Source organism: Ptiloglossa arizonensis, chromosome 3 (genome assembly GCF_051014685.1).
Source record: "Ptiloglossa arizonensis isolate GNS036 chromosome 3, iyPtiAriz1_principal, whole genome shotgun sequence".
Lineage (NCBI taxonomy): Eukaryota > Metazoa > Arthropoda > Insecta > Hymenoptera > Colletidae > Ptiloglossa > Ptiloglossa arizonensis.
In genome coordinates, this window is record NC_135050.1 from 4967136 (window position 1) to 4982963 (window position 15828).

General features: G+C 29.3%; 1 protein-coding gene across 17 annotated transcripts in view; it reads left to right on the forward strand.

Moving 5' to 3' along the window:
- Nucleotides 1-15828, forward strand: part of Tomosyn (syntaxin-binding protein tomosyn) — a 170650-nt gene that overhangs the window by 139667 nt on the left and 15155 nt on the right. For 9 of the 17 annotated variants that reach the window (XM_076305980.1, XM_076305984.1, XM_076305983.1 and 6 more), the window contains 5 exons: nucleotides 5863-5988; nucleotides 6108-6227; nucleotides 6335-6460; nucleotides 7069-7278; nucleotides 7698-7806. In XM_076305980.1, the coding sequence (XP_076162095.1) occupies nucleotides 5863-5988; nucleotides 6108-6227; nucleotides 6335-6460; nucleotides 7069-7278; nucleotides 7698-7806 (691 nt within the window). Of the gene's footprint in view, nucleotides 1-2232; nucleotides 2309-5862; nucleotides 5989-6107; nucleotides 6228-6334; nucleotides 6461-7068; nucleotides 7279-7697; nucleotides 7807-15828 lie in introns of all 17 variants that reach the window. The other 8 variants (XM_076305992.1, XM_076305995.1, XM_076305982.1 and 5 more) reach the window with 2 other exon arrangements.

Consider the following 15828-nt stretch of genomic DNA (forward strand, 5'->3'; position numbering starts at 1 on the left):
TTTCAATTTTATCTACTTATGAAGTCTAGATAAAATCAGTGTGTAACGATTTATGTGGTCTCTCCTTGTTAAAGGGAAAAAAGTTCATTGACGACATTGTAGGTAGTTTAATTGTTTAGAAACGAGATTGGCAATTTAAACATATATGAATAAGTCGGTATTTAATAAATTATGTACCCATTTTCTTTCAGTATTGTAAAAGTATTGCTTTATTTTGTATGTATATCGTCTAATTCATAATAACTTTGATAGAACTTAAAAATTTAAGAACAACATTGATAATTTAAATATATATATGTCGAGTCGATTTCTAATAAATTATGTAATCAATCTTTTTTTATTTTCAGTATTGCAGTAGTATTTTATGATTTAGTATAAATTTTATCTAATTTCTAATAATTTTACCGGGATTCTAAAAGACAGTTATATGAAAGATAATAACAAATTTTTAAAAAATATTGAAACAAATATCATCATTTAGAAATATAATATAAAGTATTTTGGTAGAAAATAACTATAAATAACCGTAAAATTGGAATAATAAATTTATGTATAATATTGCGTAATATATTATGATTAATATTTCAGTTATATTTACTCAGGGCTACAATATTACTTGTTTGATGCAATGTTTGTATGTTAACTATTTTTTATTCTCTCAATATTTAATCTTTCAGGGTAACACTAAAGAAAAATCTGTTATCGAATTGTATATTCAAGTGAAAAGTATTCTTATTAACATACATTAGAACACACATTATCGTACATTAGATACCATTATATTGTAAATACATACTGTGAAAGAGTTATCAAACCAATTGGGATATAAAATTACCAAGAAATATGGGCATGCGTTTAATTAGAATTTTATTTTGACACTTTAGCCTTAGGTGGACGTTTTTAATATTGTATCGTTTTATTTTTAAAAGCTTTTCATATACGAAAGTTGAAAGCGGATGATTACAGTAATTCCTCGTTAAAAGTCAGGATATTTACCTCCATAAAACTTTTCGAATCATTCATATCACTATCAAACTCGTCGATGTCTGCGGCCAGCAATCCCAAGCGATAATTCATCTATTAATGGAAATTGAAATGTTTATATTTGTCAATGCATCTTCATAGCAATATTATTAATCGTTAGGTGAGATTTTTCCGACGAAAATAAGTCCAAACATGATCATATTCAGATTATTTTTACTTATGCGTTTTATTTTCACTTATGCGTTATTGTATATTTTTCGGAAATTATTCAAATGATTCAAATTCAAATAACGTATGATTAAAAGTAATCGAAACGAAGTCGTTACACTCATTTTTGTTAGAAAAGTTTATCCAGTTCATTGATAATACTTTCATAACGATATAAGGGAGAACCATTGATTACAATAAATAAGTGGCATACTTGTACATACAATACGTTCGGTTTTGTTTCGAAGTTTTGGCAACCATGTCTTGTATAATGTAAGACTTGCTCATTCTCGATGTATTCCGGTCACTTTTTTCGTCAATTCTTGGAACAATATTACTTACCGTATTTGTAACAAATTTCCAAGTGAATCCGAGTTTGTGACTTTTATCGAGGACTTACTGTACATATTACGTTTTCTTGAAGGAAAAATGGTTAAAAACGTGTTACTTTAAAATTGTCTAATTTTTATTCATTTTCTACAAAAATTTCCCAACTTCCGGCATTAGATCTTATTTTGGTCAATTCAAATATCAATATGTAGCGTTGACTAAACAAGTAGGCGTTAAAGTGTTAAAAAATATCACCATTTCAGTCATTCTTAATTTACCACATTTTTCATAGAACATTATTTACTTTTCATAAGTTATTATTAACGATCACAGGCCGATTCGAAGATCGTTGTTCTAAAATCGAAAGATCGATAACAATGGTTTCCTTTCTTTAAACGAGTTCAACATTCGTTTAGCTGAAATATCCAGTGAAAGGTGACACATCAGCGATGCTAATCTCCAAAACGCTATAACTCTTGCTTATAATTTACAGAGAACGAAAGCTAATAATGTTAAATAATCAACCTGAAAACTACCAAAGATTATAAACGTAATGGAATTATATTATAACTGAAATATCGAGATATTACCATGTACTGAAATTTTAGAACGAAGTGAAACAAGTATTCTAACCACACTTTGGTTATACGATAGAATTTGAGTTTGATTTAAATTTACTTTCTCCACATTTGATCTGTCGCTCATTTGTAGATGAACGGGATGTGCATGTTGCCGGTAACGCGAAGAAGTACGGTGGTCGTTGGTGGTAGTGGTTGCGGTGAAAAAGGTGACAACGCCGATAATAATAGCTGTAGCTCCTGTGGTTCCACTGGTGATGGTGGTTGCAATAGTGAAAATGCTAGTGATGTCTGCACCCCTCGATTGAGTATTCGCAATACTGTGAATAGCGCTGATGTTGATATCAGTGGCTCTAATGCGAATCCTCGCAAATCCCTAACTGTAGAGCCACGTCAGTCTCGTGCTCAGGGCATAAGAAAACTCCAGAAGTGTCTGAGTACTACTACCAACCATTATGAGGTGGATTCCTTGTCGTTGAACAACTTTCCAACGACTTCGCTATTCTCTAGTCAGCGTAACACCGAGATGCGAAGCTATTCGTCGATCGTTCCACAAGCTTCTTCGAACTACCAGAATATTCTCTTCAACACCAGACAGTATAACAGCTTTGGTAGTATCTAAATGAATTATAATTTTTATACAATTACTATACAAATTACGTAGACCATCGATTTTGTTTCTATGTTACTGAATGAGACAAATCTATTCTTCTCTAAGTGCTTTTTTCTTCGTTTCGTTGTTAGTTTGATTTCATTCTCAATAGAACGATTCTTCTGCGATAGGTTCAATGCTACCGATGGAGACCAGAATGTCTTGAATGGCGTTTGCTGTATTCAATACATCCATGCAGAATCATACATTAAAAGAAACAGAACATTAAAAGAATGTTTAAATTAATTTGAGAATTTTTTAAGCGTCCACACATCTTACGCATGAAATGCATTAAGAACATTTCGTAAATGGTTTGTGAACCTCGACCAAGTAAATCCAGATAGCTTAGAAGCGATCTTAAAGTTACCAATGAATCTAACTAATTGTAAGAACAGTTATTGCACTAAATACTCTGCGTACTGAAACATTTCATTAAAATTGATTGTACAATTTCCATGGCGAATATTTATTTATGAAATGAACGTTGTAATTATCAACTGAAAATTCATAAGAAACTATCTATCTCGAATTATTGTCTGCACTGTTATAATTTATCATAAATTGTCTGTCGAAGAAAAGAAACTACTAGATATCTTTTAAAATAGATAACTGAACAAAAATTTCACGGTAGGAATATTGCATCTTTGCTTTTGCTTTTACTTTCGATCCTGTATTTATCCATACTTTTATTGAAAAATTTCCAATGTACGTTTAATTTATTAGAAAAATGAAATCGAGATAAACCAAAAGAACTGCAACTTTTGAAATTCGCTGTTTTCAAGATTGGTCTTCGTTATCGTATCCTTTCTCGTTGTGTTCGATTAATAAATACTGTCTGGTCTTTGCTGAGTGTGGATATATACCTTCGGCAGACTTTACTTCTCTGCATCGCATCTTTGTTTCTTAATGATCTGTTCACTCGCTCTTGATCAAACCACTTTCTCCAAGAACACACAATGGCACATCATCTAACTTGCGTAATTTATAGTTCTCACTCTGCACATTTCATGAAGAATATTCTTCCGCGTTCTATCCGATTTCCCTCTATCTGCCTTACTTTTCAATTGACTTTTTTTTCTCTAATAGATGTGGCCTAACGATACGTTTAAACCGAATGGTTCAGTGTACAATCTATAAAATATTGAATACACAGGATATTAATAAATATCACTTATATTTCTTACAGATCGACACTGTGGCACAAGCCACGACAAAATAATGAATACTTGTATATCAAAGTTACTTTTATAAATAGTTACTAGTGTTTGAAATACGGTAAATTATGGCACTGCCCAGTTTTATTCATTTTTTATTACAAGTTATACAAACTGTATACTGTTCGGTAAACCGTATACTGTTTAATTTGTTCAGTATTTTGATACAACGAATCGATCGTAAGTAAATATGCTTGGATCTTTATTGAAATCTTGTATGTGCGCGCGCACGCACATCCGTGTATGTATGTATACTAAATACGTACGAAAACTTTTAGAGACTTTTTAAGGATGTTAAAGAATGCCTTTTTTTAGTGAAAAATGCATAATCACATTATTGCTACTGAAGTTTCATTTCTTCTTATAAAGTGTGAATTGTCTGTGTTTATTTTATTTTGAAAATCAGGTCATCCTTTGTTTTCGAGCTTTGAAGTGTCTTTGAGAGTGTGGAATGCGTCGAACGTGCAATAATTACATAGATAATTAAATCCACTATTGTTATCGAGAAAAAAATAATAATATGTAGCATTATATGTATAGTATTGTAATACTATAACGACTTTTACAATTTCTTTATAAATTAGATATAGTATTGCACAAAGAAAAGTGATTAATTTTTATAAGCACAAACGATCAGGTATGGGAATCTGTTTTCAATGTTTTAACACGTTGACTGTCATATTATATTCATGAAAATTCGTAGCAACTACAATACAATTTCATTTATTCGATTGTTCAACTTAAATAATTAATCTTTCGTTGTTGTTCTTTGGACTGATTGCAAGCAAAGAAATAATTTGTTTCAACATATTTTGTACAATATTTTTTAAATTTCTATGCAAAGTGACTGTGATCTTAAATAAGTTTTTCGTTAGGATTTCTTCATTAACTTCATGATTCTATCAATTTTACTTGATCCTGTTAGAAATTCTTATTATGGTCGTTCATAATTGGATGTATAACATGTCAAGTGTTTTTGAGTAATGTGGCTTCAGCGAAATATATATATATATGTGTATGTATGTATGTATGTATGTGTATATATATATATATATATATATATATATATATATATATATATATATATGTATATATATATATGTGCATCTGTCATTTTGTTCGAGTGACGTGGCAGTCAAAGTGTTAATTACAACTATCGAGTTGCGTTTATAGTAGATATAAATAATTTAAATAATTTAAAATTAAGTACAATTCTTTGATAGAATTTTAACGACGTGCTTGGAATGTTATATTCAGATATAAATACTATTGATATACATATAATGCTTGTAACATAGTAAATATTCCCAACTTTAATTGATACGGAACTTCCTCACGTGTCTTATTATTTTAAATAAAAATTAAGATTAACCTTACTGACGATGTATGGGTGCTGTAATTAATTTTGCTTATAGCAATATAACCGAATAAGTATGGGGCATAGTGCCTGTGATATATTTGCTTAAGATTGACTGACATCTTCAATTTAATTACAACATTATTTTTTTTATGTGGCGTTCTAACCGATTCTATGACAGAATAGATACATCTGATCGACTTGATGAATGTTGAATTGAATGAAAGATGTTATTCTGTGAACTATCTTGTCAAGAGAGATACTAGTCGTGATAGTTGTTGTTGTTGCTGTCACTGTTATTATTATTATTGTTGTTGTTGTTGTGATTATTGTTGTTCTTGACATTGCTACCATTACTTGAAACACTATTAACTTTTCTTTCACACTCTGACCGACTCTCTAAGCGATCCTCGTTAATTTGTAATAAGAACGCTATATGTCAGAGATGTATACTGTGATAAACGTTGCATGCTCGTCATAACTTATAGCAGCATATTGCGTGTTCAATATTTAATTTTCCATTTATTGTTGGGATTGCTGGTCGGGTAGACAAATATGACAGTTCGTTTCAACGGTCAAGGAGCTCAAGCATGTCGTCGCTTGAGAACATCACTACAGAAACCATCAGCTGCCTTACATTCGCAGATTCCTATACAAAAAAAAGTGGTATGTTTTGCACCGATGTTTCGCATTTAATCATTCTTTGAGTTTAAAGACATTGCTTTTTAGGAAGAGTACTATTATCAAAACTGTTTGATGTTTTTTTTCTTTTTAAATTCCTTAAGATACCAGTCCTGTACCAACACTATGGATCGGTACATCTTTAGGATCTATACAAACAGTGATATTTAATACACCTGTTCGTGGAGAACGACACGTTCATCCAGCCGTTGTTTCTACATGCAGTAAGTATTACTCTGATTAACCGAATATATTGTATTATAATATAAGAATAATATAAGAAAATTAAAATATAATTTATTTAATATGATACGTATTTTATTTTCCGCAGGTGGATCTACTTTTAAATTAAAGGGTTGTATCCTGTTAATGTCCTTCTTAGATTGTAATGGTGCCCTTATTCCATACTCCTACGAATCCTGGAAAGATGAGTCTGTGGAGGGCAAAGATCGTAATAGTATGTTTCGATACTTATTTTATTAATATAATTATAATCTTTAATATATACAGATCACGTATACACAGTGGTCCGCATAACCTTTACCAAAAAATGGAACTTCGCGTTTATCATACTTATCGGTTTAAATATACCCATTTAAAATCTCACTCTTGGTTGGTTGAACTATACCACTTTCGGAGTTGTTCCCCTTTCCTCAGGTTGGAACGTGAAATTTGGTTATTATATTACTTTATCATTAATGGTAACAATAACTTCATCAACGTTGTTGGAACAGGAAAATATGCGTAGAATAACTTTTAATAAATTTATGTTTAATTACTTTCGTTTCGACTAACTCAATTTATTTACTTTGCTGGTAGGTCTATCGATTTCGTAAAAGTTGGACACTCCATTACAAAAGATAAAGTTAACTTTCAGATGCTCTTAATACATCCACCTAAAAAGTAATCTAGTAAATTAGAGGTGGTTATTTTTGTTTAAAATGTTGTTTTGTATCTCTCTAAGTTTCAGAAATAATTTAAGCAGTCACTTTATGTGAATTACCTTGAAAATTTTGTTTACATAATAAAATTATAATATTGTATTGTTTTTTTTTATCATTAAAGAGAGCCAAGGTAAATGTACAAATAGTCGAGGATCTCCGTCAATGAACACGCAAACAAATACTGGAGACGGCTTCGAAGATCGTCAATTTGTTGTATTAGCATCTGAAAAACAGGCGAGGGTTTTAGCGTTACCATCACAAAACTGTCTATATAGACAACAACTGGCTGAAACTCACATTGTAATTAAAGCAGAGATTACGTCTATAAAAGGTACGTAACTTTTTCTTTACTTTACATTTTATGTTTATCGTAATCATGATCCTTGTATTGTCTAACAAAGACATTATTTATTTATTGTTAATAAAACAATCGACATTATACATTAATGATAAGTGCTATTTGTATTTAATTTCGAAAAATTAAGTAATACATCGTGACTATATCAGTAGTAGAAACATAACTTTCCAAAAGGTTGCACAAAATATTGTTGTGTATGGCGAATAAAGAAACGAGAAGTTAATTAATTGCCTTTGAAATAATAAATTTTAATGATATATATATTGAATAAATTCGTGTCAGTTCATCTTAAATATAATTTTATATTTAATAAATAGTTCACGTATATTGTTAAATTTTTGTACTGTCGTGTAATATTACAGTGAATATGAAAGGAATCAATTTTTTTTCAGATAATGTTTGTCTTGTGTGCTACGTTTCAAATGGACACATAACTACATACAGTCTACCAAGTCTGAGGTTACTAATAGACGTCGACTTTCTGCCTCTTATTGATTTGAGGTAAGAAGAATGAGTATTTTATTAAATTGGCTTCATAGCAGTTATTGATGCAAAATAATAATTATACTTGCACATGGTATAATAATGCACCATATGCTATTACAGTACTGCAACATTTTACACATTGCTGAAAGTAGCGTAAAACTCATTCTATAGTAACATAATACTGAACTTTTTCAACTAATACTTTTAATTAACTACTTTTGAAGTGTAATATAAAAATACATATGATAATTTTCAATATACATTTCACTTAAAACCTCTAAGCGAAAATTTTTAGTTGCGTTTTATGAAATTTAATTTTTTAATATAAGAAATTTCAACGATATTAATAACGTCATCTTTCCTTTAAGGATTCGTATCCGTACGATTATCTAATACAATCAAACGTTGTATTTAATAGTTTAGAAAACTGTTATAATTTTTACGAAATTTAAAAATGATGTTACAGAGTAATGCAGCCAAAAAATTTTGAAAATATTCTTTAAAATTATTTATTATCTGCACTTAATTTATTACAAAAGAAATATATATATATATATATATATATACACATTAATAATCTTTGTTTTTGTAAAAATTACTATTTAATGATATTAGTTCTTATATTTTTAAGTCAAATAAAGTAATTAGTTCTTTACAAATCATGGCTTATTCGGTCTTTTATATATATATGCATAAATATATATATATATATATATGTGTGCGTGTGTGTGTATATATATGTACATGCATATATATATATATATATATATATATATATATATATATGTATGTGTATATATATGTATACATATGTACATATATGTATATATATGTGTATATATATATATCTATGTATATATATAATATATACACTTCTGTAGCTATTTTCTCATGCCTCATACTGTTTGCACTAAATGCACAGTTTTATTCTAACGTGTTGATTGTGCTCGTTTTTATATGTATATTAGCACGTGTTATGAAAGGCTGATATAGCAACTAAAGTTTTATTTTTGAAAGCGACGAATAAACATTTTGTTATTATGAATGTGTAGTTTCAAACACTATAAATTCTTTTATTGGACATAATTCATTTTTTATTAAAATACAGTATGATTATGGTATGATTATGGCACAGTAGTAACGAATTATGCAATCTGAAATGTAATACCCTGATTAAACATTGAAATATCCCTAATCACTTTGATTTGCTCCGTCAAACAGTCGACGGCATAATAATTTTATGCGCAACCGTGTTGCGCACAACCATTGGCATGAAAGTTAAAACGCGCTTAGGAAGAGACACCTTCTCCTCCAATGCCTTTTATGTATTTGTGTTAAGCGGACTTTCTCATTTGCAAGTCGGAAAAATAACATTTTAGGGAATTTTTTGCAAGACTGATATAAGTGTAAATAATTTGAGATTTTAATAGGAGATACAGTTACTACTCTTGAATATTCTGTTTTGATGAAAATACGAATCTGTTTATAAAAATTACAGAATTGTGGAATGCCAGAAAAACATTGTTGATGGAATAGAAATTTCAACTCTATTTTACTGGGAACAATTTCAAACACATCCTTATTTAATAAGCGTGTGTAAAATGAAGTAATAGAATAAACATTGTAAATTCGTAAATGTGGATCTTATATTGCTGGGTAAATGTTATGTATGTTTCGTTGTTGAAAAGTATTAAGGTGTGAATGTGGTGTGTCATAATACTACGAGTACGTTAGTTCTTGCTAGTATTCTTTGTGGGTCGAGTGTGATACATTTCTGGAATGTTTCTTTATGAGTGCTTTGAATATCAAAGTTTTCTTTCAGGAAAATATTTTTAAAACTTAAACGTACAAAAAGATTGACTGTTTTAATTCTCCGCATTGAGATCCCTTTAAATAAAATCTAAGATAGATCTGGATGGAACAAATATAGTGATCTCGTAAAAATTGTAGGGTACTTACTAGTCTCGCGTTTTTGACTGTGAGGTGTCAACAGTTCAGAGTTGACCTGGAGGGATACTTTTTGGGCTTTATAACTAAGAGCATAGGTGTCTCAAGGCGAATGATATTTTCGAGCAACAAACAGTAAATACTATCCTGTAGTTGATAGTTAACTATTCTCCAATGTAAAACCAATTTAGCGGCTTGTATTCAACAACGTTACTTAACAAATTACTCGCAATTGCCTTAAGTAAATCACAATAGTATACTAACTACATGGCAGCTAAACGCCACCCATCATTTTCTAGAAGTAACGAATAGTGCCTGTGGTTATGAGAAGCCCAAATTGTACCACAGTAGAACTACGCTATTCAAGAGCCTTCTTTGGATAGGTAAACCTTTCGCACCTGATCCTATAATAGTAAAGGGTGTTAGTTATTGGCAATGTACTGCGATGTCTCATAGATACGCAATTACTCTGACTCCTTTCTGAAAAAGGACTATAAAGCCAAGTATTTAGGTTTTTTTTGAATTGTTTACGATACTTTTTGTTTTAACGTGGGTGGGAAGACTCCTTGGGGCCTATCCACTAAAACCCCCACCGTGTCCATCCTTACACGTTTTTGGTGTTCGTCACCGCCTTCTCACGTCTTTGTTAAGAAGGGGTAAGTAAAAACGCCCCTTCCCTCCCCCCTATTCTCCGCAAGACTACGTTGCCACGCCCCCATTGTCTACGATACCTAGAATGTATCTGTGTTGCTGCTTATTTGCTCTTGCAGATGCTTCATAAATTTCTTTGAGATTTAGTATTTTGTTTCATTTAAATTCTACAGGATAGAAATTTTCAAAAAGGAACTTCACTGTTTTTCTAGTTGCCGCTGCGAGTGCGAGAGTCCTTGGCAGTTTTGATGACTAATCTTATACTGTGACGATCTTTAAATTTCGTTAACCAACCTCTAAAGAGATTGAACGAAGATGATATCGTAATTTTTATTTCCAATGCTTTTTCCTGTAATAATAAATCCGTGGAGTGGATTTCTCATTGTCCGTTGTTCTAAAAACCATGTCGGAAAGGCAGTTTTGCAAATCCTCAATGTGAGCATTGAGATGCATGTCCTTCTTCTTCTTTAATTTTAATTTACGAATTCCTTTAGCTGTATAGCTTCTTAATTTACTTTCTTCACATTGAATACGTCGAACTGTTTCCATATAAATTTGTTACTGTTCCGATGAATTGGAGATAGTTTCTCCCACCGCATTTCATTTGTTAAGAATGTCAATCTTCCTTTCTATCGTAATTGAGGTTCTTTTCCGGTCCAGAACAATTTAATAATAATTTAACCATAACAATACACGCAATTGTAATAATAATTGTAATAGTACAATTTATTAACATTTTTTTAATTTTAAATAACCGTCTCGTTCACTAGCAGTCTGTTATATTCACCGCGATAAGGAACAGAAGAACTGCAAAATAGAGGATTCGTTGTAAGTCAGTGCTATCTACTAGAGGAGGCCCTCATGCGGTTTTTCTTCCATCACTGTCATCAGTGAGTGAGATAGGAATAGCTTAGAAAAGAATAACGTCTTGTATTAATATTGAGTCTCTCCCTACATATTATATTATATTGCAGTTATTGATTTTTTAATAATTACTAGATTTTAGCCAGGTTTCTAAAAGTATAGGAAGTAGAATATTGGTTTTCTACAATAGTATAATTTAAGATTGATTACAAGTGGGTATAGTGTTTGAGAGCATCGGTAATATGTAAGTTAAGTTTGCATTAATTATATTACTTGTATTGCATATAAAATGCAACCCAAATCTAACTTAACTTGATGTCTATCCATCTGGGGTGCCTAGGCACCCAAAGTTCTAGCACTCAAAAATGATGATTCTTTACTGAGATATGAATTGTTATTTTATATTTAATGGCACTATCGTGCTCACTCTTTGTAGCTTTTATGAGATGACTATATTTGTTCCACCCACTATGAATGAATGACCTACTAAAATAATAAGGACAAAAAATAAAATTTTAATTATTATGAAAGTACAATTTTCTTAAGGAGTACTTCATTAGCAAAACTTTTTTTTCCATTTTGTTACTTTAATGAGTTGTCGACATATTTTAAAAAATATTGCATAGTTTTTTCAACGTACATTAATTAATGTGTTTGTAAAATCTGTTACATACCATATCTTCCATTTAGATTTTTATCTAGATCATTCTAGAGCAGTTTAGAAATTTAAAAATATAAAATACCATATTTCTTAATATACTCACTTGTTCCTGGATATAAAAAAAATGGCTGTAAGCCCTCTATAAATTGTATTTGTGAAGGGAATTATAGCAGTGTTTTTCTACGAATGTTAACAAATTTTAAATGAAATGAAATTTTATATAAATATATACAAGTATATAGTCTTTAATTCCATGATTAATAAAATTATAGTTTAGAATTTCTTAATTGTTATAAATTGAAATACATTAATGAAAATATAAAGCAGCTCTCTATTTAGAATTTGTCTATTAAAATATATTTGTGAAGATGGACTGTCTATTAAAAAATAGATATACTCTGTATTATTTCATAAAAGTAATCAAGTAACTTCGTATAAATTAGATACATTTTTATAACGAAACATTTAATTTATCTTTATATAAATCGACAATTGCAAGTAGGTGTACTATTCTGTCACGGACTGTAAAAACTTTATTATTAATAAAACTAATTTTATTATTGCAGAATTCTAAAAATATTTCATTTTACATAGCTGCCTATTTATTATATAATAATATAGACAGCACCGTATATGGCATAACTGATAAAATATTCAATTGTTATTAATTAAATTTATGTACATATGAAACATTGTTACTACAAGGTGTTGGAAAATGTGATATAAGATTTAAGGAGCGTGAACTATTCACTAATAAGAAACAATTGTGTCATTTTTTACGCTACTTTTAATTTCTGAAAGATATATTTATAAAATTGCTAAAATTTTATATATAAAACTATTTTTTAATGTGACAGACAAATGTTTTTATTAAAATATAACAAAAGATGGAGCACCATTTTTGTCATACTTATCATCTATAAATGATAGATTTATAATATTCCTATTTTTATCTTAAATTCATTGCTATATGCATAAGTTGTCTTACAGGTAATATAAAAACTTCAATTTGAATGTCAAATGTTTCAGGCTACTTTTATAAAGAAATTATACGAAAGCACGAATCAAAAATAATTTGAAAATCCAAAACTTAGTTTTATACGATATATATAAAATCAATAATTTATAATAAATATTTAGTAATTTGATGTATTGATCACTGCATCTCTTATTTTTTATATGAGCATAAAATGTATATAGGGCGAATAGGACGAAAATTTATGTCTCGTATTTGGTAAAAAATAGAGAAAAACTGCAAAAAGAAAAGTTAAATGATATGCTAGTGTTTATTCTTCTACGATTTTACTTTTTCACAAGTGCAACGGTGCACCTGAAACATGTATATGTACTTTTTTTTTAATGGAATCGTATTTTGTTTTATTATATCGATTCTTTGGGTCATACTGTGTAAAATGTATTAGGGCACTATATTTAAAAATTAACACCATTAAGACATATCAGAGATTAACAACATTTGATTTTTTGATAGTAGAAACTCTAATAATCAATAAGATTCACTTAGTTACTAATAGTTTATCGTTGTGGTAAGTTAAAATTCATACGAAAACTAATTCGGAAAATGAGATCATTTACTAATGTTGAAAAAGTTGATATGTTTATTTATTTTGTCCTTGGTAACAAAAATTCTGTGAATGCTTTAAGAATGTAGAGTAATACATATTCTGATCGTATACAATTAACGTGGACTCTATTTCGTAGAGTAAATAATATGACTTGTCGGTTCATTTCCTGAACATGATAATACGTATTTATTAAAAAATAATAAATTCAATGAATTGCTAATCTTTGAGATGGCGAAGGTGGAATGGAGTTGAGAAAAGGAAATGGAAGAAGAAGAAGTGTGCATTTAATTCTGATCTGGTAGATCGTCAGTAGGATGACGATCGTCAGCAGACCTTAACTTACAGCAGGTATAGATAGATGTAATACATATGACGCTTAAAGCTGAATCTATTATATATATAGGACAGAGGAGGAATATTGGAGGTTTGTTAGAATTTTGCTTTCCATGTAGATCTAGTTTAGATCGATCGAAATATATATATATATATATATATATATATAACGTCTATGTTATTATATATGTGTATATATATATATATATATATATATATATATATATATAACGTCTATGTTATTATATATGTGTATATATATATAACGTCTATGTTATTATATATGTGTATATATATATAACGTCTATGTTATTATATATGTGTATATATATATATATAACGTCTATGTTATTATATATGTGTATATATATATATAACGTCTATGTTATTATATATGTGTATATATATATAACGTCTATGTTATTATATATGTGTATATATATATAACGTCTATGTTATATATTGGAAATTTATATAAATAAATATATATAATATCCAGGGGAGTTGCCTAATCCTGGCAACTAAGCCAGAGATAAAACTTTAATGGTTTCCAGGTGGTCGTTATTTGATGTAATTAGTATTTTTGTACGTTAACGCTTAGATGACAGTTGAAGGTCGAGTTTATTGTTCTTGTTTGTTTGTTTTTTTTTTCAATATAATCAGCAATTTCAAAAATATTTCAATTTCCAATCTTAGGTAACATGTAGCTACGTCGCTTTTCCATCGAACTCTTTATCGCGTGACAATGAGTCATGTCTGTCGTGTAACAGAAGGGGTATTGCGAACTGAATTACTTGCTCCTACTATAGAACTAATACACACTTAACTGCACATGAGAGATAAGAGGTAAAGCGATCAATACATCAAATTACTGAATCTCTGTTACGAATTATTCACCATATGTATTATATTGATGATAAATATAACTCGTTTGTGATTCTTACAAACATTTCTGAATATTTTCTCAATAATATTTCTTCATATAAGTAACATTTAAAGAATTTAACATAGAAAATGAAGTTATTAACCTTATTCAACTTTAAGATAATTGTATATTTGAATGTATTAATGAATTCAGGATAAGAGTAAAATTTATGTGCCAAATAAATTAAAATTATCTGTTGGAATTTGTTTGAAAATGTATAAAATGGAAATAGCAAAACTATGTTAATGACATATAGAACACTTTCTAAAAATATAAAGTATAAATATACATAAGTAAGAAAGATGGTTTAACATAACATAGAAATAGAAGCAAAGTAGTTGCTTACCCTATTGGAACAGAATATCGAAATTTATTTCAAGATATGTAGTCAGTTTGTTAACTTATGTTAGTTAAGCATTTTTATTAATGTAGTGAATAGTAAACACTCCTAAAATCATGAACCTGCTTGGTTCTACGGATATTCTGTATTTGATAATTAAGTACTTATTCTTAGAAAAACGATAACACGCAATCTTGATATCTACAGCATGTACTATTTTTATTACAATCAGTATATTCATTAATTCTTAATTCACTAATAGCATGCTTTCTATAGACTTCTATATGAGCACTCTTACTGCACCATTTATGACTCTTACATAGTTAGCTGTATTGGTAAACAGTATCATATATTAAAATGACCGTTCTTATTTCTAAAGTAATATCAAATGTGCATCTGCAGGTTGTAGTTTCCAGTATGTAGCCTTTCTATAGTGTTATACATAGCGAATAATAAGAATATTCCTATCCTGATTAGTAACATCAACTCACTACAGTGTTTTTCCATGCACTTTGTTGACAAAATTTAAATACTTTATAAAACAATTTTATACATTTTGTACTTCCTACTGTTATGATAAATCGTTTCATATGTTCTCATAAAAAGATGAGAGAATATGATAATTGACAAAATCATTAAGAAAATTATCCTGGAACAATTGTGAAACATTTACATTTTAAGGAGATTTACATATTAAACATGTATTCTATAGTATTTTATACCGGTATTAAAT